The sequence below is a fragment of the Macaca fascicularis genome, chromosome 1 (genome assembly GCF_037993035.2).
Source record: "Macaca fascicularis isolate 582-1 chromosome 1, T2T-MFA8v1.1".
Lineage (NCBI taxonomy): Eukaryota > Metazoa > Chordata > Mammalia > Primates > Cercopithecidae > Macaca > Macaca fascicularis.
The window spans coordinates 159,854,120-159,877,976 of NC_088375.1; the positions used below are offsets into that span (position 1 = coordinate 159,854,120).

Below are 23,857 nucleotides of genomic sequence, written 5' to 3' on the forward strand. Positions count from 1 at the left end.
TTCTGTGGATCAAGTGTCTGAGCCTGAGTTCTCTGCCTCAGGATCTAAGCAGGCAGCAATAAAGGTATTGGTTTGGAGGCTTGAATGGGGAAGAATTTACTTCCAAGCTCTTTCAGATTGCTGGAAAGATTATATTTCTTGCAACTGTATTACTGACGAATCTGCTTTTTGCTAGCTGTTGGCTAGTGTCTACTCTCAGGACCGAGAGGGCACCTGCAGTTTTTTGCCATGTCACCCTTTCCATGGGCAGCTCATGACATGGAAGTTTGTAATGGAAAAGGTGGAAAACCTTCATGAAGAGATGAGAAATTTAAGCAAAGATGTGGAAACTATAAAATAGAGCTAACCTGGGATAGAGGAGCAAGTCTGAGTACTGTATGCTGCTTGACACTTAGATCAATATTCAGATAATCGCCATGGAGAGAGTGCTATAAATTGAAGGAGGAGAAGATGAAGCGGGAGGAGAAGGGGAAGGATAAATGAAAGGACAAGGGGAGAGGGAAGCGGAGGGGGAGAAGGAATGGAGGAGGTGAAGAAAGAAAGCACTTTTGTATTAAAAGTTCTGTAACACATTAGAGCAAGGGCAGATCTGCAGATGCATCAAATAGAATGTAGTGCAAACAGTCGGAGACATATGTCCCTTTACCATGCTTCTTTGGTGCATTGAGGAATGCAGTGCATTGGAGGTAGCCAGCACCTAGCAGAGCAGTGATAGGGCATGGAGAGAACATCAGGTTCCTGAAAGCAGGCAGTGTTAGTTTCTGACAGGAACAGTGGTGTTTGGTATACACTACAGTATATAACAGAAGCACAAGTGAAGATTAGCAAATGTGTTAGCATCCCAATGGAAACAGTAGTAAGCAAATATCTCAAAACAATTTACTTAGTTTACACATGGTATCTTCTGGAGACTCCCGGAAAAGGTACTGGGGACTTTTCAGGGCCCTGGTGTCTTGCATAGTATGTGGGGGCAAAAAAAAAATGACACCTGGGTTATTACGGTTAGTATTCTAACTGTAAAATAGGCTGATAAGCCCTGCTTTTACTCCGATTTTGATAAATTAAATCTATTTCCCTTGTTGCAGAACTTTCATGATGAGAGAAAAGTGGCTTTTTTCTTTCCTGTGTATAAAGTTGCTCAGTTGATATAACAGTCACTTAAGAAATCAAAGAATATTCACTCTGTTTTAGAATAAGTCTTGTTGATCCAAACCACAGGTGTTATTCTGCTAATGGTTTCATTTGTTCTTGAAAGAAATCAACAGTCTTTTCCCCTTTCTATTTGGCATTCTTTTCTTTCCAGAGCATAGCTTATTGTTTGGGGGCTATGCCTTTTCCATTTTCATTTATAAAAACTACTAGGCACTGCTTTAGTTACTTTACATTTATTGAGACAATTTCTTATTCTCAACTAACCTAGTTTTATTTCTGGTGAAACTTGACTATCCTTAATAGGCCTTTCTATTTTAATTCCTTGCTTATTAGCACTGCTTTTCAATGTCACTGGGTTGATTACAATCAAGAGCTTTAACTGCACCATCCTTCAGTTTAGGTTTCAGTGTATGGATTTGAACAAATTATGCAACTCTGTCAAAAAAGGATTAACCTGTCCTTAAGATTGAATCATATTCTTAGCAGAGTCTCCATTGAAAGTCACTTTTTAAAAAAGTAATCCAGGTGTCTCATAGTACCAAATCAAGTATAAAAATAATAGAAATAATGACTTCTTTCTACTGTGTACAATGAAATTTGATGGAAATATTCAGGCCATACAGCACTTGCCATTTTTAACATTATATTTGCAATAACATTTGCAGCTATAAGATAAAATATAATAACGATAATTACTGAATTCTTAGTTATATCCACAGTTCTTGTAAAAAAGAAACACTTTTAAGTTCACTAAGTCAAATAACAGTCCTTAATGTTTTGTGCAATTGTACGTTGTGTTTATTGGGTATTGTTGGCTAAATTCTTATTGGTAAAAGGGTAGGAGAGAAATGAGAGGCTTCTAGAGCGACCAAATTGTGTTATAGTTATATCTTGCTTGTGATATACAACAGATATCAGATGGAAATCTGGACTTACAAAGTAAATTCATTAAAAGTTGATAACTTGATTTCTAAAAGGATTCACTGCAAGGGGTTTTAAATTGTAGTCTCTAGAAAATAATGAAATGCTTATCAATTTTATTGCTAAAAGCAAGGTACATGTACCTCTGCTACTTTAGAGCTGAGCCGTGGAGATTACAAAAACGTTTTGGGTTTTCCTTACAGGTAGCTCCGGACATCTGCCCTCTGACCCCCTACCAAGGAACTTCAAAAGCAAATGAATTAATTACCAATAGTTTTGTCCACATTTCTACCACATTTGCCTGGTGAGCTTAATATTCAGCAATGGCTGTAAAGGTGCTGCTGCTGGTAATCAATTTTGTGAGTATTGCTTAGAAGAAAGCATTTTACAGATAACATCCTGCAGTAGGCTTGGGAGGGCAAAGCTCAGGGTCTCTTGCTTGAGAATAAGCTTTTTTACATCCTGATTTTTCCTGTCATTTACTGTTACTCAGAGGGAGAAGCACAGAGAGTGGGATTTTGTGGCGTTGGGTTCATTTACATATGCATTGTTCAAAACCACTTGTGACTTGAGCAAGGCTGAATTTTGAGATTCTGTTGACCTAGCAAGGAAAAGATTTAATGATGAACACGAAATTAGAAATGAAGATTTTAAACAACAACAACAACAACAACAAACTTGTTTTAGTGAAAACTTTCATATTACTCACTAGGAAATGTAATGCAAAACAACTTCTTTCTTCTCAAACTGACATGAATGTGATTGTTGATTTTGTTTTTAACCTTTTACTTTTCTATCCTACTCTGATTTTCTTTAAACAATTATATTAGGAACTGATGGGATATTGTTCTCCATTAAGAGTTCAAAAGAGATTTGCTCAAAGTTAAAAACTTTTGTGCTTTAGAGACACTATCAAGAAACTGAGGAGTCAACCCGAAGACTGTGACAAAATATTTCCAAATCATATGTCTAATAAGGGACTTATGTCTGGAACATATAAAGAATCCTTACAACTCATTAGTAATAATTTTAAAACACACAAAAAATGGGGAGAGGACTCAAAGAGACATTTTTTCAAAGAAACATACAAATGGCTAATAAGCACATGAAAAGATTGTCATCATTAGTCATTAGGGAAATACAAATCAAAATCACTAGATAAAATTTTCACACACTAAAATGGCTATAACAAATAAGACGGACAATAACAAGTGTTGGTAAGGTTGTGGTAAAATAGGAACTTTATACATTGTGGTGGGAATGTATAATAATGCAAACATCTGCAAAACAGGTTAGCAGTTTTTAAAAAGTTAAACATAGGTTTATCTTATGATTCAGCAGTTCTGTTCCTAAGTATCTACACATGAAAACATATGTGTACACACGGATCTATACAGGAATGTCTGTAACAGTAATAAGGAGAATATTCCAAAAGTGGAAACAATTCACATCCAAATGTCTGTCACTGGATTAATAGATAAAATGTGATGCATTCGTACGATGGAATACTATTCATCACTAAAAAGGAAAAAAGGACTGTACATGCTACAGTATGGAGGAAATTCCAAACCTTAAAAATATCTCAATGAAAGGGCCTGACATAAAAGAACACATATCATATTATTCCATTTATATGAAATGTGCAAGAAAGACAAACATATAGAAATAGAAAATAGAATCATGGTTGCACAGGGCTGGGGGTGAGAATGGAGAATGATTGTAAATGGGTGTAAGATTTCTTTTTAGTATGATAGAAATAATCTAGAATTAGGTTGCAATGATAGTTGTGCAATTCTAGAACTATACAAAAGTTTGTTAATTCATACATTAAATGAATGAATTTTATGGTTGGCAAATTATAACTCAAGAAAACTGGTGAAAAATTCATTATGAGTTTTGACTCAGATTTTGGGGAACTACTACCTACCAGATGGTATTAATCTTTGTGAACTTCCTTTTATTACACAGGTTTATTATGACCCAGACTCGAGAGTGTTTTTAAGAAAATTCATTTTGTGGAAGTTATTTGGACATTTTAATTTGGGGGAACAGGAGCAGAAGAGGGGTGTAGGGCACAGATTCTTACATGTGTATTGTTATTTGAAGATGATCAGCTCATTCCAACATTGAAAGTCCAGTTTCTTTGGTGATTCTCTAATAAGTTTCAAGGTATAAAATGAGCTGAGTTTAACTCCTAATAAAAATATCCCTTACTGTTGACAAGAATATATCTTTTTAAACTTAGAGGAAGTATTAAGTAATTTTTGAACCCAATAATGTAAGTTTCTATTTTAAAGAGTTTTTAAATACCTTCTTTCTATAGGCTTTAAATATGGTGAAAAACTTATAAAATGCCCTCTAAAACAAAGCAAACAAGAAAGCTCTTGTTTCTGTATTATTTTCCAGAGAACAAAGACTATGCTAGTGTTAAAGTTGAGTGTGCCCTCTGATGCCTCAGCCCCAGCTTTGTACCACTATACCTGTTTGTTTGTTTGTTTGCTTTTTGGATAGAGAAATGGGAAATATGCTCTAACAAGCTTCAAGTCGCTTTCCAAACTTATTTATTGAGTGTAGAAGTTCAAGTTCCAACATGACTGTTATTTAGAGCGAAAAACTTCTCTCTGAAAATATAAAATAGGCACATTAATAAGCCAAATGTACATTCGTTACCTGCTCCCATCCCCCCCTCCTTTTTTAAAGAGAGATACATTCTGTATGATGGAGGCTAAAAGGTGGCAGCTGTGCCAAAGTAGTGGACCCTAAATCGCTGGGCAAAAAGGAGAGGGGGAGGCTCTGATTGCTCACAGTACAGGAGTGAATATGCGCTCTCAACCACAAATCAAGCAAGCTGAAGAAAAAAAAGGCCCAATCAAGGCAGTAATGGCCTCCACTTCACAATCAGACAAGTGCTTCTTACTTGAAAAATCCTACCATTTATAGCTGATTGCTAACCCGAGCCTCATTTCTAATCTAAAGGGCGAGTAATAATTTGGAAAAGGAATTATAACAACTTCCCAACAATTTAGCAAATTGTTATTATTTCAGGGGAGGGAAGGGTGGAAAGGAGTTGCTTTTGTAATGTGTTTCTCTTGTGGGCTACCATTTTCATGACATCAAATCCCATTGCCACTATGCTAGAATAACAACTAATATATATTGAAAATGTGCTTTTTTTTTAAAAAAAAAAAAAAGAAGACAGAGAGAAAGATGATATTGTATGCCATGTCACATGTTTCAATGTGGTCAAAATTAAGGGTCTCTAAAGAAGAAAGGAGGAAGAGGAGCTGTGAATTCTTTTGCATAATTTACCTATAATACTCCCAAATAAGTTTGGGTGATTCTCTCTCAGTAGCACTGTTTGGAAAGGCTTTTGACCTTTCAGAGAATTTGACTTCACAAAAGATAATACCTTTAAATGCTTCACTGAGTTTGTTTTTCTTTCAGTGTTGATGAATTTGGATCAGATAAGGTTTTTATTACTGAAAATATTGTAATATACAGTCATTATCTGCAACCTTATTTTTTAGCTTCTAACTTAGAATGTGTATGTACATATGTACATATATTGGAAAGATATATATATAGCCAAGCATTTCATTAATATTTTAAAATGAGGCTCCTTTTACATGGATACTATTTTGGAGATTCAGCCTCTTTATTATTGTACAAATGAGAAAACAGAGGCTACAGTAAGGTAGTAATTTCCTAAAGGTCACACAGCTAGTCAGTGACAGAGATTAAAATAGAACTTGGTTGACCATATCTGACTACAATACCTTTTGTATTATAACTTACTTTTTCAAGATCATTCTTTCAAATGGCTTTAAATTATGCATTTTTAGGAATGTGGCACATTAGCCTCATGTAGTAAAGGCATCAGTGATTTTTGGTAATAGTATATGCTTGACATTAACATGAAAATTTAAGCCTGAAGTGTAAGCATTAATATTGTTTCCTTGTGTTTTGCCACTTTCCATTATCTTTATAATAAAACCTATCTGTAATTTAGAACCGTTTTGTCCTCAGATCTGAGAATGTTAAATGCCATCTATTGAAAATATGCCTCGTTCTCTTTTATTTCCAAAATTAAAACAAGCTAATTAAAACTGAATAGATAATTAGCAGAACCAAAACACAGTATTGTTCTTTCATTTCCCTTTTATAGGTAGGTAACGAATAACAGAATTTGGTAAGCAGAATGCAGGCCTCTGCTGCAGTTACAGCTATATATGGGGCAACTGTCATATCTGGAAAATCAGGCCGTAATTTTGATTCTAAGTTAGAAAAAGGGCAATTCTCTATCATTTGCATCAATGTAAGCTTAATAAACATTTTTATCACTTATTCATTTTTAGCAGAAAAAATAACTTTCTTTGGAATTTTCCATATGTTAGGATATGCTAGATATGGAAAACATATCTAGTTTTTGAATCAAAGGAAATATTTTGATTTTAGATTGAAAAGGTTAAACATAATATACCATGCTTTCTGAAGCACAGCCGATTTTAAGCAGATCTAAAAAAAATAGATTTAAAGAAACAAATAAAACTCTCTTTATTTATGTGTGTAACTTGAATAAGGCGGCTAAATTTTTCAGATATGCAGAAATGATTTATAGCTTGCAATTACCCACTCCATTCAATATAAACAGGATCATAATTCATATTACATAATCTAGAGCTCATGTGAAAATACATAATGCTATTCTGAAAAAAATAGTTTCTTATGTCATCTTGCATGTCTAGCACCATGCCCTTAAAGTGATTTTTTAAAAATAAATAAGTAATTTATATTATTAAGTCCCAGAGAGGAAAAGCAAAGAACTTTTAAGAAACTGCTTGAAATTCTAAAAACTTTTAAGGGTAGAAAATCTGAGCTATAATAGAATGTGTTCATTTTGTTAAGGGAAGAACACAGTTCTATTCTAACAGATGCATGTGCTATACTTCAGAGCAGTTTGAAAATTAGAGAAAAATAAGTAAGACTTCCATTGTAACTCAAGAGGATCAGAATATAAGGGCTTGAAGAAAAGGGCCAAGCAAATCTCTAAAGATGACAAAATAGTAAATAGCAACCAGGGGCAAAAGGTGAGATGAAACATGATGCCTTCAGGAGTGGAACCTGAACATTTTAGCAGAATTAACAAAAATGAACTCGAGATAAGAAACCCAAAGCACTTTTCGGTTTTACTTTTGAAAAGTAGACACTGTAACAGAATCTGTTCACACCTTGACTAGGGGAAAAATTAGGAATCCTAGCCCAGGAAAATGTTTCTCCAGGATAATGTTTTCCTAGGAAATGTCATATTCCTACTCTCTTTTATTAAAACTAAATATCATACACTGTTCCCACAAGCTGAAATGACCCCTAGTGTTAGGAAATAGGTTCCTTACAGTGAATCACAGGCACCAAATATCATCAATAGATACAATAATGTTAGCACACATTTTGTCTGTGCCTCTAATATAATAGGCTGCTTTAGTTAATACAAAGAGACACAATCAAAGCGTATGATCAAGGAAATCACTTTTCTTTTGCCCATTAATAAAAGAATATCTAATCCTCAGAGCCACTCAAGCAATTTGAGATTCTTGTCATCCAGAAAGGACTTTGTTTTCATTATACAATATATATTTATAGCCATGAGTTATAGCAGATGTAACTACGAGAAGGAAAAAGGAAAGATTTTTTAATAAAAATTCTGGTAGCATCGTCAAGGATAATGTGTGGAAGAATTTCAAGACAAGTTTCTTGAGTAATAAAGTTACTTATATATGGGAAATCCTAGCTTTTATGGCTAGATGGAAAAGTACTCAAGCTGTTTTAGCTGTGCAAATCATTAGATACATTATAAGGAGACTCTGAAACTTAAGTATTTAAAAGTACTGTCTCATTAAACCTACATAAATGAAGTCTGTGGTAGCCACTTAAGTTTTATATCTTAAAGAGCAAACTTTGGGGTAGAAATATAATATTAAGGAATACAGTTCTCACAGGGTATCAAAGAAGTACAACATGTACATTGTATAGAGGTCTCTTTACTAAGAAAATTATTGCTGAAAGAGGATTGCATTACAATCCAATAATTAATAACTAAACTCTACTATGATTCTTTTTGTATTTATATCAAATAACCAAAGCTAGTAAACACCAATCAGTGTGGTTTATAGAAGCAAGGAGAGATTAAAACAAAAATTAACAAAAAACCTTCACTGATTATAATTAATGTGAAATGAAATATTAAAATACAAAATACAGGCATATACTTAAGCTTTTTAGAAATTATCAATCATAAATGAGATAGATACTTAAGAATAAGAGGTTTTATTTGCACTGCATTATTTATAAATGAAAAATAGAAAGAAATGAAAGTAAGAACTAATGATTTATAGATTTATGATATGGGTTAAAAATAAAAATTACTTACCTAACATCCAAGCACAATGTAATTACATTTAGAAAATAAATAATACTACATACATATGCATATTAGAAATATAGAAATCCACTTTCAAATACATGTTTTGAACTCTGCTCTGAGATTAATTCGAAAGCTTTCCTGGAAGAAAAAAAAATACCAACCTTCTTATGTGCTTATTGCTACCAGAGTAATTATCTAAGAAGAATATGCCATGATGATAAACTTCATTACTCAATAACATTAGTAAACATTAAAATATTTAAAGAATACTGTACTGCATTATGGTTTATTCTATTTAAATCTCACAATTATAGCAGTCTTTTCTAACTTGTATTGCTCTATGGAATGAATTGCTAGGATTTGATAATCTCCTGCTAATGCAAGCTGATATTATAGTCATATGACCTAATTAAACATTAGGATTCATATTTTAAATGTATAATTACCAGAGTGTCATTTTTAAAAATGTAATTACTAGTTTCTACTTTAATAGCAAAAATTGGTGTTCATGTCAACAGACTAAGGAAAGTTTTCTGAAAAAATGTCTTTTTTCTCTGATTGTAAAGAAACAATGAAAAATCTCAGTGTCGAAAACCATTATTAATATTATTTTCATGAAATAAATTCTCTTGTTTTTTATCATTGTGGAAATTTCTGCTTCCAGAATTACATTACATGTCATTTCTTATTGTCACTTAAAATTCATTCATCTTTTCTTGCAGAAGTATATTTTCATTTTTAGCATTTAAGAAATTCATCTAACAATGCTAACATGATATATAAGTGAAGAAACAAATTTCCATTATTTTAAAACAAAATAGACTCAAAGATTTGGGGCTTTGGGGAAGAATTTTTCATTTCTGAATTGCACAAAATCATTCATAATTACCTCTTAGTGATTTCGATATCACAAATCCCTTCTGATTAGCCCTCTTAAAAAAAGAGACAAATCTGCTTCGGAATTGTTTAGCCCTGTTGGAAGCCCTGTCTTAGAGAACGACAGATTATATAATTAAATTGAATCGTGTATTTTCCATAGAAAGAAGGCATGATACTGGAACTGATGCAAGCTATATGCTCATTTCTATATTTAGACGCTCAACATCAACAGGGCAGCAGCCCACTGACCAACCGAGTTAAGGGATCATATGTAGCTTTACCATTTAAAAAATATGGAAAGGCAGAAAAAGAAAGTGACTATAGAAGTGGCTGATGAAATGCAACCCTTTTAAATAACCATACTTCATCCCTTGAGTGAAAGAATGTCCCCACAAATAATATTTTCCCATTTAGGAGATTGATTTACTAAGAGTGCAATATAGAAGTCTGGGGAAGCAGTTAAGTTTAGCATCCAAAACGGAGATCCAGGCAAGAAAGCAAAAACGCTAAGTTCACGGAGGAACACATGCCAAATACCTCCAAAAGTTTGTAAGTGAAAATACAAATGTGATATTTAAGAAAAATCCTGCTTTGTTTTTCAAATAAAAAGTGCAAACTAGAGATTACAAGGATAAACCAGACGTTACTGGGACTAAATCTAACACACACTAGCAGTAGCAAGGGAACAAATCGCTAAAGGCTTCTCAGAATTTGGTTATTTTTATCTTTGCATGAAGGACAATATTTCTTATCAGACTTTACTTCCAGAGTCTCTTAATTTATTTCTACTTTTCTGCCACCAACCAAAATTGTAATCCTAAGTACTCAGCTGTGCTGTATTTTGAAATCCTCAGCAGTGTTCTCTAAGCTGAAAGTGTATATTCCATTTTACTTACACCATCACAAAGAGAAATTAGTGTCACAAAATCCCTTAAAATTAAGAGATAAAAAATAATCTATCAATAGTTGTACAAAATCTAGAATAAGTTTCCATTAGGAATTAATTACTATCAATCTTAGAATGATTGTTTTAAACTGGAAGCAATGGATTATTTAGAGACTTGGTGGCTAAATGTAGGTAAATATTGTAACTACTATTTGTTATTCAAGTATTGAACATTACAGTTAACATAAAGAATAAACAGGACTGCGTGAGGAATGGAAATATTAAAAGTATAAAAGCAAACAGTTTGACACAAAAATCTATAATCCTAATACATTTAACTGTAATTGTTTAGTTACAGTTGTTTAGAACAATTTCCTTAGAGACTTATACACAAATAAATAAGCCCTGTCTATTGTATATAGGCCTCTAATGAAATTGGATAGAATAGGATAAATAAGATTTATCCCTTGAATTTGTACAAAATGATGTTGATTATGAATTCCTTACATATATACATGATGTGTGAATAATATATCTAAAGATATGAAGATTTTTAAAATGATTTCACAATTTTAACTAAATGCAGGTTTTAGATGGAAACAGCCTAAAAATTTGAAGTAAATCTTGTTCCCAATATTTCTTTCATTTTACTCTTTAGAAATAACATAATTTTAATGGCATACTTTAATAACAAAGTGAAAACTTCTGGATAGCTTTTGCTGTTAAAATACCATACAACCAAATTATCCTTTGATGTTAGATAATTTAATTTATTAGAAGGATAAGCAGAAATTATGTTTTCCTAATGTTATTCTTTCTTATAAACCTCTCAAAATATTATAGAATTGATTTTATAAAAAAAAAAAAAAAAACACAAACCAAAGCCTACTCCGTCTTAAATGAAGCGCAAACTGCTGTGTCCACTGCGTGTAGTACTCTGCCACCTGGTGGATAATTGTGAAAAATCAGACAATGTGAGTGGTTTCTCCTTTTTCCTTCTTATCCACCGTTTCATAGAACCTATGAATTAAACTTCAATTTGACAATGTGCCTATTGCTGTGGGAGATAGTGGCTGTAGGAGAGATTGGTTAGTCTATGTGACTTATTCATTTGCTTTTGCCTCATTTCAAAGCATCATTAAAAATAACCATGAAGATTAACAGGTTTGAATAATGTATTGACAATTGTTAAGTACAATGAAATTAGCCAATATTTCTTGATCTCTGCAAAGTTATTTTCTCCAAAGAGTTAAGGACAATTTATTTAAGTCTTACCATGTCACAGAAAATAGGTAGGAGTTGGTATGAAAAGCTGAGGAATAAAGGAATTCATTAAATGAATATAATGAGACTATTTCAGTATATTAATGTGAACATTCCTGCTGCTATATGACAGAGAAATGAACTTAGTAGACAGCTTTATATGTCATTTCTGTCAACACATCTCATGGATGATGTAAACTCTAAGATCTAACCTTTGAATAATGATTATTTACTGATTATTATAGACTGATGAATAATTCTATAATTAAAAAAGAGAAAATGCTGTCATGAACACACCTACTGCTTAGGAACTTTGTTTCTAAATGCCAGTTCCCACCAAAATGAATTGGGGTTCTTTGGCTGATTCTATGGCTGGGGGCAATGAATGTACAAGATGAGCCTGGAAAGCCTCCTTGTGCAAGATAATGAAGAAATGCTCAAACACTAAAAGAGATATGTTAAAAAGTAGACAGAGGTCAACTTGAAGGGACTCCCACTGGTCAAATCTGGAATAATATGAACATTAAAATAAATAATGATAGCAATGGATTATAAGCTTTTGAATCAAATAAGAATCCATGAGTTCATATGATAGTTGATGTGGGGAGAGTGTGTGAAAGTGAAGCTATCTTTTAAAGTCGAATGCCAACTAATAAATGTAGAAGGAATAATGGAGGTAACAAATCATTATTTTGCAATCATAGTAATAACTTATTTGCAGAAGAATAATCAACAGATGCTGAAACTAGTGGGTAAAAGTTGGATAAAAATAGGTTATTTACATATTCTCAAGGTAGAGCATCCTTCAAATTTCTTATTAATTACAAAAGGGAAAATTACCGTTAAACCTAGCAGACACCACATTAGCCAAGAGATCAAAGTTAACATAACCAATAATGGGACAAACTGAAATCCTGTACCTACTGAAGTCATGCTTTGACAAGAACACATCACTTATATGATATTCTTGCCCCAAATGCATAGTTTGAATCTAGTTAAAAATGAATATTAAAAATATAAATTGATGGCTATTAAATTTTCCTGTATTCTTCAAGCCTATAAATGTTATCAAACACAAAGGCTTATAACCAATTATGTACTTACTATTAAACAAGATTAAAGAAACATGAAACAAAATGCAATTCAGTTTATCCTACAAAGAATATCATTGGGACAATTGATGACATTTGAGTAAGTTTTGTAGATTATATAATTATGTTGTATAACTGTTAAATTTCCTGATTTTATAATTGTGCTGAGATTATATGAGACTGTCCTTGTTCTGAGGGAATATACATTGAAATATTTAAGAGTAAAAGTAAAATATCTTTAACTTACTCTCAAAAGTTTATATATGAAATTATTCATATGTACTATATGTCTATATATGAGAGAGAAAGAGAGAATGGTCACTCTGGGTACAGTATATTCAGGAATTCTTCATGCTATTATAACTTATTTATAGATCTGAAATTATTTCAAAATAAAAAGGCTTTCAAAAGGCTTAGTGTGAAAAAATAAAGACAAGATATATCACGTTTAGTCACAAGGTATATCTTGAAATACTAACATCTGGAAATTTGGATATTTCGTGAGATATAAAGAATAGTATTATGCACATGTTTAGTGACTTCCAAGTATCTTTTTTTTTTTTAACTTCAGTCATTTAACTTTATCAATTTCAAGATTCTTTCAAGAAGTGAATAGTAATAGAATTTGGTTAGGGATTTTGTCATTTGCTTATAAAATGATAAATTAGATAATACTCATGAACTCTCCCATCTACAATGCATTTATAAACCAGAATAGAAAGTACTTGTTAAAAAAACAATGACGTCCAAGACGCTGCAGATATAAAAATGTTGGAAAAACAGCTTTGTCCCTCAGTTAGTCAAAGTTTAATAGGATGGTGGTGATGGATACATACGTATGTATGCAATTAATAGCTATCAAGAGACTCCTTGGTTTGTGTGGTTATGTAAGTATAAACAAAATGCTATGTATATATAGTAATGGGAAAGTGCTATGGAAAAACAGGAATGGAAGAAGTTAATTATGAAATGAGCTTTTAGGAAAGCGTCCCAAAAGAGGTAACATTTGAGCTGAGCCCTGATTGATAAGTAAAATTTAAAGAGCACTAAAGATCCTAGGCAAGTGCCAACACAAAGTCTTTAATAACGTTATTAGAAGGAAAGCTCTGTGAAGGCAGAGACCTTGTCCTGTTGCATGTGACTGACATATAGTAGGTGCTCAATACATATTAGTCATGTAAATGAATAAATAATAAAAATGGCATGTAAACAATCTGGTTATTGAGAAATAGTTACTTTCTTCTTGCATGGCTTAGATTTGGTAGTGGTGATGACATTCTTTTCAATTATCCTTGGAATAGCTAAAGAACGTAGATCATTTCTGTAATATACAAGTGTATGAAATGTTTGTGTAAATACAATTTATTGAAATATCTGGGAAAAGGTATATAGAAAGAAATAATTATTAGAAACTTTAAATAATCTGTCTCTGATTTGAAAATGAGCCAAAAAGAACTAGAAATAATAAACTATAATCTTTGAAATGTAAAACTCAATGGACTGGATAGGCAGTAGATTAGACACAGTTGAAGAGGGTGTGAGTTACCTAAACAATAACCCGAATGAATGACACAGAATGACACACATATAGATGAAGAGAAACTGGTGAAGGGGGATTAAAAGATTAGACAATATGGAGAATAGACCCATAAGTAGGTATAATATATGACTAATAGACTAATAGTCCCAGAAGGAGAGAACAGAATTGAAGAGAGATGAAAAGAGGCATAAAATATGGACTTTAGTCAAGAAATATCAATATTGGCTTATCAATTGTAGCAAAAGTCCCATGCTAATGTAAGATGTAGGATAAATAAGATAATAGAGGAAATTGTGTGCAGGCAGATGAAGTGGGTATGTGGGAACTATCTGAACTTTTCCTCTCAATTTTTCTGTAAACCTAAAACTGTTCCAAAACTGTTATTAAAATAAATGAATAAATAAGTAAAATGTACAATGAGTTACAGTTATAGTTTAAATTCAACCACATTAAAGGCAAAACCAAAAAGGGCTGAGAAATACATGCTTAGCAAGAATAGAATGCATAAAAACCTAGGACATTAAAGGACTAAGTTTAAAAACATTAGCATTTGTGAATATTAAAATCCTATTGTATTAGAGAAGCGTGAATATTGACAGAAGCACAGTAGAGTATGGAAAGAAGAGGGCTGAAGGTCAAAGCCCATGTTTTGAAGCCAAAAACTGTAACCAAAAAATAGTCACTATTATACACCTTATATGGGAGTGTAATGTTTACTCCCCGCAACTCCAATCAGATTAAAGCCTGCTCAAGGGCCCATCTATAAGAAGAATGATGGTGATCATTTTTCATGGTTCTTCAACACTTAACCCAGGAAATCATATAACTCCTCTCAAAATGGAGAAAGCCCTTGTTTTCAAAACGTGGTGCTCATCACTGCCTTTGTTCACATTTGAAATCAAGTGGCTCTGAAAAGGACAATGGTTTACTCCATCTAAGGGTAGCCACTGAGACCTTTGCCCTAGCTTCCAAAACATCCATCCTTGCAGGCTTCCAAACATCTACTCATTGTCCTGGAACCTAAGGATGCCAAATGTGAGCAGGTGTCAAGTCCTGGCACCTCACAGAACCTGCAGCACTCTGCATCTTTCTCAATGTGGGAAGCAGGGGTAAACACCCAGTTGAGTGGGAAGACACCGATTCCCCTTAAAGCACCAAGCCTCACGTATGTGCAACCTGTGCAGCTTGCATAGGGCCCCGTGCTTAGATGTGCCTGTACTTGATTTAGTGCTCTGCTGTTGCCATCTTGTAATTCTTAAATCTTTTATAAGGGGTCCCACATTTTCATTTTGCACTGTCCTTGGAAAATTATATAGCTGGTCCTGCTCTCATCTCTCATTTATTATATAATATACTAACATAGTCATAGAGTTTAATTCTCCCCAAAGATCTAACCAAAGTTTGCCAATGTTGGTGCCCACAGGGACCAAACAATGTTTAAATGATTGAAGCAGTTGTGACAGGGAACCAGTAGGGGGTGCTGGGTCTGGGGTGGATAGGAAACCAAGTCATCCGGAAGGAGGAGCTAGTACTTGACTGGCTAAGTGTTGTCCTGCGGGAATGCGAGACTGCTGTAGCCAGATCTCCCAATAAAATCACACACACAAAACAGAGATGCACTTTTTATTTTTAAATATGAAATCATGATATTTTAAAATGTTGATTCAATTAGAAAAAATATACTCTGTGTGGGCCAAACAAAACATATCTGCTTGGCCATAACTTGGCCAAGTCATAGTTTATGACTTCTGGCCTAGGACCTCAAAAGCAAAAGCATGTTCCTTAGTTTCCCTCTTTTTTTTTTTTCAATAAGATTGACAACTTCATTTTTCCTCTCTCTTTTAGAACACAAAAGCAGTTAACTTGTAGGTGATATGGAGAATCCAGACCTTAGGAAGAAATGTTTGCCTTTATCCTGGAGGAAGGAAAAAATTACTTTTATTTTGGATGGATCCACTACAATGAAAACCAATATAAAGCCATTCTCAATAGGTAGGTTATCGTGTGTATTAAATTATTACTAAACTGCTGTGTTTCAGTTATTGATATTGTTGATCAGGCATAAATAAAATACATAAATAAAATAGTTGTGTGTTGTTTGACAATAGAAACATGTTCTGAGAAATGGGTTGTAAGGTGATTTAGTCATGCAAATATCACTGCTGGGCTACATGGTAGAGCCTATTGCTTCTAGGGTACGATACCCGTACAGCATGTTAATGTGCTGACTACTGTGGGCGACTGTAACACAATGATAAGTGTTTATGTACTTAAACATATCTAAACATAGAAAAGGTACAATTAAGATATGGTATAACAGGTGAAAAATAGCACACCTGTACAGGGCACATGCCATGAATGGAGCTTGCAGTACTGGAAGTTGCTCTGGGTGAGTCACTGAGTGGTGAGTGAATGTGAAGGCCTAGGATGTTCTGTATAAACGTATTACTCTATAAATTTTATAAACACTGTACACTTAGGCTATACTACCTTTCATTAAACATTTTTTCTTTCTTCAAGAATAAATTAACCTTAGCTTATAATGAACATTTGGTTTATAAACTTTAATTTCTTAAAACTTTTTGACTCTTTTGTAATAATGCTTGGCTTAAAGCAAACACATTATACAGCTATAGAAAATATTTCTTTATATCCTTATTCTATAAGCTTTTTTTTCTATGTTTTTTAACATTGGAAAAACCATTTGTGAAAAACTAAGATATAAACACACACATTAGCCTAAGCCTACACAGGGTCAGAATCCTCAGTATCACTGTCTTTCTCCTCCACATCTTGTCCCACTGGAAGGTCTACAGGAGCAATAACACACAGGAAGCTGTTATCTTCTATGATAACAATGCCTTCTTCTGGAGTACTTCCTGAAGGACCTGTCAGAAGCTGTTTTACAGTTAACATTTTAAGTAGAAGGAGTATACCCTAAAATAATGATAAAAAGCATAGCATAGTAAATACATAAACCAGTAACATATTTATTATCAAGTATTATGCCCTGTACATAATTGTATGGTCCACAGTTTTATATGACTGTCAGCACAAACATGTGAATAATGTGTTGTGCTACAGCTTTACAATGACCGCATCACTAGCAATAGGAATTTTTCAGGTCCATTATAATCTTACGGGGCCACCATATGGTATATGGCATATGGTCCATCATTGATTGAAATGTTGTTACATAGCTCATGACTGTATATGAAGGAATGTTAAGGAGTGAATGGGATTCAATGTCTTCTCAGTTTTATGGCCAGCACCTGGTATCTCCTCACTACTAACCAAAGTAATTCTGTTACCTTACATAAACAGATTGGCAAGCAGCCCCTCTCTTCTTGGTCCTCATTCACATGTCAGTTTATGGAATCTTTAAAATACATAGTTCTTTTGGAGATCAGTTTAAATGAGTGAAGAAAAGTCAATGAGCCTCTTAGAGAGATTTTAACACTGTAGAATGTGTTGTCACTTCAGCACAGGATAGGCTTGTTCCACCTGCACTCTGTCTTTCCTATGGTTCTTATTTATAACTTTTTTTTTTGTTACTATTCATTTCTCTTTTCATTTACTGTACTGCCAGGCAGATATTTCCATATTCTGTCCACTAGACTAGAAGAAATGCTCCAGGCATTCTGACACTGAGTATCCTTTCCTGACAAAACTCCCTTCCCAGAAGGGCTGCTGTATATGTTGGTAGATAAGGATGTGCACTGCACAACTTCAACGAGCGCCATTGACATTGTCGTCTAGGGGAATGTTCCCTCCCAAGTGGTACAGAGTTCAACTTACACAGCTGAACAAGTTGCCAAGGTTTCCTGGACACTGCCTTAGACCCAATGGTAAGGACTAGAGCTTACCTAAGCTCTTGCTTACTCTCCTATAAAGTGTACGCACTAAATCTATGGCACAGGTACACTGCAACATCTGTTCATGTGACCCCCCCTTTTTTTTTTTTCATTAGAAAATCTTCAATTTCTCCTCAAATGCTGTCTTCAGGAATAAGTCTGTTATCAGTGAGTTCTAAAAGTGCTGGGCTGATTTTATCAGAAAAACTTGGATGAGTTGTTTGAAAAATAAAGATTCCTAGGCTCCAGGATTAAGATTCTGCTTTGGAAGATCTGCAGCAGGGCCTATCCTCTGGGCAACAAAGTGATAGTCTGAAGCTCCACACTTGTCATTACTGGCTTATGAGACAAGGAGTGTGTGCACGTGTAGTGGGGGGTGCAGGAAAGACAATGAGTGTGTGTATGGTTGGTGGCGGGGCACGGGATACAGGCTTCCAGGGATTTCCTTCTCTCCTTTAGGCTGGAGAGGATCCAGTAGCCTGAAGCGAGAGCAGCAAAGCACACAGGCTGGAAGATGGGGCACAGCATTGAAATAAGGAATCCGTGGCTATCTGAATGGCTTTGCAAAAGTGTCCTCAACAATGTACCCCAACAATTTGATATTTGATATTATCAGTACTTTTTTAAAATTAGACTTCTGATTCTGGGAAGATGGAATAGGCATACTTTTCTCTATTCCTTCTATTGACTGCAACTAAATACTCTGAGCATTGTATACAAAACAAACATAAGACTCTGACAGGTAGAGAGAAGAAAGTGGACCAGATAGGGATTTGGGGGATCTGAAGAACAACACAGTGGCAAGTTCCCGTGTTTTGTTTTTCCTCCTTACATACCCTAGACTAGGCACTGCAAAAGCCAGCAAACTGAAAGTGTCAATGGGCTCAGACAAAAAAAAAAAAAATTCGCAACCAAGGGCTGCTCTCTCTAGCCCAAGGAAAGGAGAAGTCTAACAAGAGAGAAAAGTTTTAGAAAATAACAGCTCTACTGGAGAGATCCAGCAGTTAGCCAAAGCTTAGGAGGCCAGTCAGGGCAAGAAAGTTGGGAATCACCGTCTGATGGGTTAAGTCTACTGGAATTAATGTGATGGCTGGGATGAAGAAATGCAAAATGAGGGCCAAAGACAGACATCTGGTAATGCCTACAAAGTTATTACCCTTTGGTTTACAATTAAAACCACTTCTGAGTATATACATACACACACACACATATATATATATGTATGTATGTATATATAATACCTAGTGTCCCTCCCTGGAGATTCCTGGGTTCTTTTTATATTTTTTTCAAGATGCAATAAATGTTGAAAACTGCTACAAGTATTGGAAGGAAAAAGAACCAAGGACTTGCCATAAACAGCGAGGTGATTCAGAAGACAGCATTCAGGAAGGCCCTGACAGGGCAGATCACGAATGCAAGAATGGCCAACAGCACCACATGCTGCAGAACAGCAAGGAGATCGAGGACTCAGGGGAAGTCATTTCTCAAACAATGAAACAAAAGATTGTTTGAAGATGTCCTAAATGTTGTGGGAATACTAAAAGAAATTAGGTCAGTAAATATCAGCATCTTATTTTATAGGCCCCAAAGAGAGCAGTCCAGAACAATGAAAAAAAAAAAAAAGAAAAAAACCTGACAATAACTTCAGAGCTGCCTGGACACCGCCTCTGATTTTATTTAGAGGACAACAGATGTCCACGAATTCTACCTATTTGGAAAATGAGAATACAAACTGCTACCTGTTAAGACAAGCAAATGGGGGGCAAATCTAATTCACGTAGTTAACTTAGATAAACTATAACAATATTAGGAAATGCCCAAATCACAACTCAACGTTCACTACCTTTTATAATTTGACACTCTAGTATTTTTATAATTTATTAGTTCCATGATTAGCAATTTCCCTTTAAATATATATTTTTATGACTTGGTACATTCTGAAAAAACAGTATGAACTCATTCTCATTTTATCCTAAAACAGTAGATGTGCATAATGATCTATTAGTAAATGCTTTCGCATTTTAAAACTTGATACTGGCAACACTCCTATGGTATAAATAAGGCAGGTAATAGAATCACTATTATGGAGAAGAGAAAATAGAAGCCCTAGGAAATTAAATGATTTGCTCAAGGACCTCTAACTTCCATGTAGAAGTCAGAATTCAAACCCAAGGCTTTTGATCCTTAAAATTTTTCATAGCACATTCGTTCTATTCGGATGCTTGGTCTTAGTAGTCACTTCTCATCAGGCTTAGTGAAAAACTACGCCCATGTGTTTCACAGAGACTGTGTCAGTGGTAGGCTCTGGTTTGTGAAAAATGCTGGGGAGAGAGGGTTCAGATATTTTGTCCTGAACAAAAATGTATCAGTTTCTTTATCCACAAAGTCCAAAGGGAAGAAAAAACTTGTTACTGGACTCCATGGCAACAGAAGCAAACTTTGACCCCTCCTTTAAAGGCTGGAGGTTTCAAAGTTAAAAGCAATATTATTATAATTTTTATTTAAATATCTCTGATGTTAAGCATTTCTTGAAAAGGTGTACTTAGTTTTCCTGTTTTACAGAAGTAGACATTAAAACAAATAAAAAGAGAGTCATTAAAAAAATCACAATTTTATTTTTGCAATAAATCTCTGTGACTAAAAAAGGCAGTATTCAATGAGCAAACACACAAAGCTATTTTAAAAAGACATCTATTTTCATAAGATAGGTTTCTCTAAAATGTAGAGAAATTACATCTTATTTTTCTAAATGGCTGGTACACTCAACAAACTAAAATATTCTTATAAAGAGCAGCTTTATAAAACCTACTAGAAAGGTTACGACCAAGACACGTCAGAACCAAAGCTTAGTAGCCTTCAGGGAAGATGGTAATATTGATTCCTAGATCGTCATCATCATTTTCAAGTTCTTTATCATTTTCTTTAGTAATACACTGGGCATGTGCTTTTTCTGGGTTTCTTTGTTTCTTATGAGTATATGATGAGTTATTTTTCTCTTTGATCTTGGGATGTAAGTTAGTCATAGTTTCCCTTTCCAAAGCATGATGTAGGCAGTTATAAAACCTGTAAAGAAATAAGTACTACTGTTATATCTGTGTGTACTGAAACCAAATGATGGAAATACACCAAGAGCTTATAAGTTATGTAAATCTGACTATGTCCCATATTAGCTTTATAAATATAAAATAAATCAAATGAATAATATGTTTTATAGGGAAATAAATGCACTTTAGTTCTTTAAGAACAGCCCTGAAAATTGGATTGGAATCACCTCTTGACAATCTCTGTCCTACCTCACTTTCCATCCCAAATGTAGGGGTCGAAGAAGAGGGTAAAAAAGAATGGAATTATAATTACATAAATGTAATGGCTCATTTTAGGTAATTTGTGTAATATATGGGGTTACAAATACAGATCACCTCTACATAACTAGAAATAACTGCTTTCAATATTTTTCTTTTCAGTTTATTAATGTAGTCTGAATTAATGTATTTATTAATCCATATACCTATTTTTTCACAATTAGAATATTACATATAAAGTTTTACATTGTTTTTTCAAGTTTAACATTTATTGAGAACGGCAGTATAACATTATGTCACCTAGATTGGCCTTTATTTATATTCAAAATTTTCCTGATACAAACAAAAATGTGGTAAGCATTTTTGAAAGTGATGTGAGTTTTTAGCCACTTCTTTACTACAGACACCTAGAAATATCATTACATGCTTAAAGGGCATAAACATTACAAGACTCTTGATAAATACTGCTTGTTTTCCACAATAGATATTCAAAGAAATATGCTTCTAATAGCTGCACTTGAGAGAGATCACTACACCCATACACTCAATATTCCTACCCAAAAGTACATTCTACCTGGATGAGTGGAAATGATATCGCATTATTTTAACTTTCATCTCTTTGTAAGTAAAATAGAATGTTTCTCATTTATTAGCTATTTGAATATTTAGTGTAAATTATTCTTTCCCTTTATTCATTTTTCTATTGGAGTTTTAGTGTTAGTTTTGTGATACAATAAACTGTAGGCTCTCTGAAAACCAGGCCTCGTTTCTTTTCTACCCTCATGTTAACACCTAACACAAAACTCTGTTTGACACAGTAGCCTTCAGTCTATGTTGGAAGGCAGCAGGCAGCTGGTGTGTTGCATGCATTTGATACCAACATTCCTTTGGGAAAGAGGATGTCAGCTAATTCCAATTAATTTCCCACAGTCTTGATTTTTCACATTTATAAAGCTGGATATTATTATCCTGTAGTTATCAGGGTTGTCACAGGATTACAGATGATATATGTAAGTACCCAGAGAATTAGTTATCAAAAATGACTACTTTTATAGAATATAGACTTCAAGAGACCAAGGATCTGTCTTCTGTTATATCTTAGCATGCAGTAGAGTGCTGGCATCCTCAGTAAGACTATATTGAATAAATGAATGAATAACCCCAGATTAAAAATGTAACTATAAATGTATTATCCTAGGTCCCAAATTAGAATGATCTGAAAGTTAAGAAACCCCCCTGCCACTGCAGAGATCTCATCTTACTTTTATGTCCTATTATAATGGGAGACTATGGCAAGAAATTTTTGATATCTACAGAATAGATCTCTATTTGGACCAATTTTCATCTTTGTTTGATTCAATAAACAGGCTAAGTTCTACTTACAAAGCCTATAAAACTCGAAAACTCCAAATATCCACCTATTCCTAAATACATCACCTAACTCTAATACATATACAACATGATGAGTACATATCCTGTCCATTTTCAAGAACTTACACACTCATCACTGTACACGTTGATATCTAGTGCTGTGCTTGGCAAATAACAGATGCCATTCATCACATTAAAAAAAAAAGTAATTAAAAAAGAATGCATGCCTTACTTTAATCAACCGTTAAAGAACCTGAGAATTCAAAGCTAGGTCCTTAGGGTACCAAAACAACCGGTAAAATGGAACAAAGATCCATAAAACTGAATGCCTTTAACAGCACCCAAGTCACCTGTTGAATGCTTTGCTGCTTAGAAATTTCTTCTGCCCAATACCCTAAATCATCTCTCTCAACTTTAAAGTTCCACAAATCTCGAGGGCAGGGGTAAAATGCTGCCAGTCTCTTTGCTAAAACCTAACAAGAGTCACCATTGCTCCAGTTCCCAATAAGTTCCTCATCTCCATCTGAGACTACCTCAGCCTGGATTTCCTTGTCCAAATTATAATCAGCAATTTGGTCAAAGCCATTAGATAAGTCTTTAGAAGTTCCAAATGTTCCCACATTTTCCTGTCTTCTTCTGAGCTCTCCAAACTGTTCCAACCTCTGCCTGGAACTGGTACCCAGTTCCAAAGTTGCTTCCACATTTTTGGGTATCTTTTCAGCAGTGCCCGACTCTACTGGTACCAATTTACTGTATTAGTCTGTTTTCACACTGCTGATAAAGACATACCTGAGACTGGGCAATTTATAAAAGAAAGAGATTTAATGAACTTACAGTTCCATGTGGCTGGGGAGGCCTCAAAATCATGGTGGAAGGTGAAAGGCATGTCTCACATGGCAGCAGGCAAGTGAAGAGAGCTTGTGCAGGGCGACTTCCAGTTTTAAAACCATCAGATCTTGTGAGACTTATTCACTATCACAAGAACAGCACAGGAAAGACCTGCCCCCATGATTCAGTTACCTCCTTCCAGCCCCCTCTCACAACACATGGGAATTCAAGATGAGATTTGGGTGGAGACAAAGCCAAAACATAGCACTATCTCTTTCTCCTTTGTTGATGCTGTTCTTTTTTATCTATCATGCTATTTCCCCCTTCCGCAGAGCTCTTCATATAATAA

At 34.2% G+C, this 23,857-nt stretch overlaps 1 protein-coding gene across 9 annotated transcripts in view; it reads right to left on the reverse strand.

The window, feature by feature from the left end:
- Positions 1–23,857, reverse strand: part of TYW3 (tRNA-yW synthesizing protein 3 homolog) — a 111,417-nt gene that overhangs the window by 56,228 nt on the left and 31,332 nt on the right. For 3 of the 9 annotated variants that reach the window (XM_015434010.4, XM_005543003.5, XM_015434021.4), the window contains one exon: positions 20,603–21,070. The exons of the other annotated variants lie outside the window; for them this stretch is intronic. In XM_015434010.4, the coding sequence (XP_015289496.1) occupies positions 20,854–21,070 (217 nt within the window). In that variant the 3' untranslated portion in view covers positions 20,603–20,853. Of the gene's footprint in view, positions 1–20,602; positions 21,071–23,857 lie in introns of those variants that run through there. 9 annotated transcript variants of the gene reach the window in all.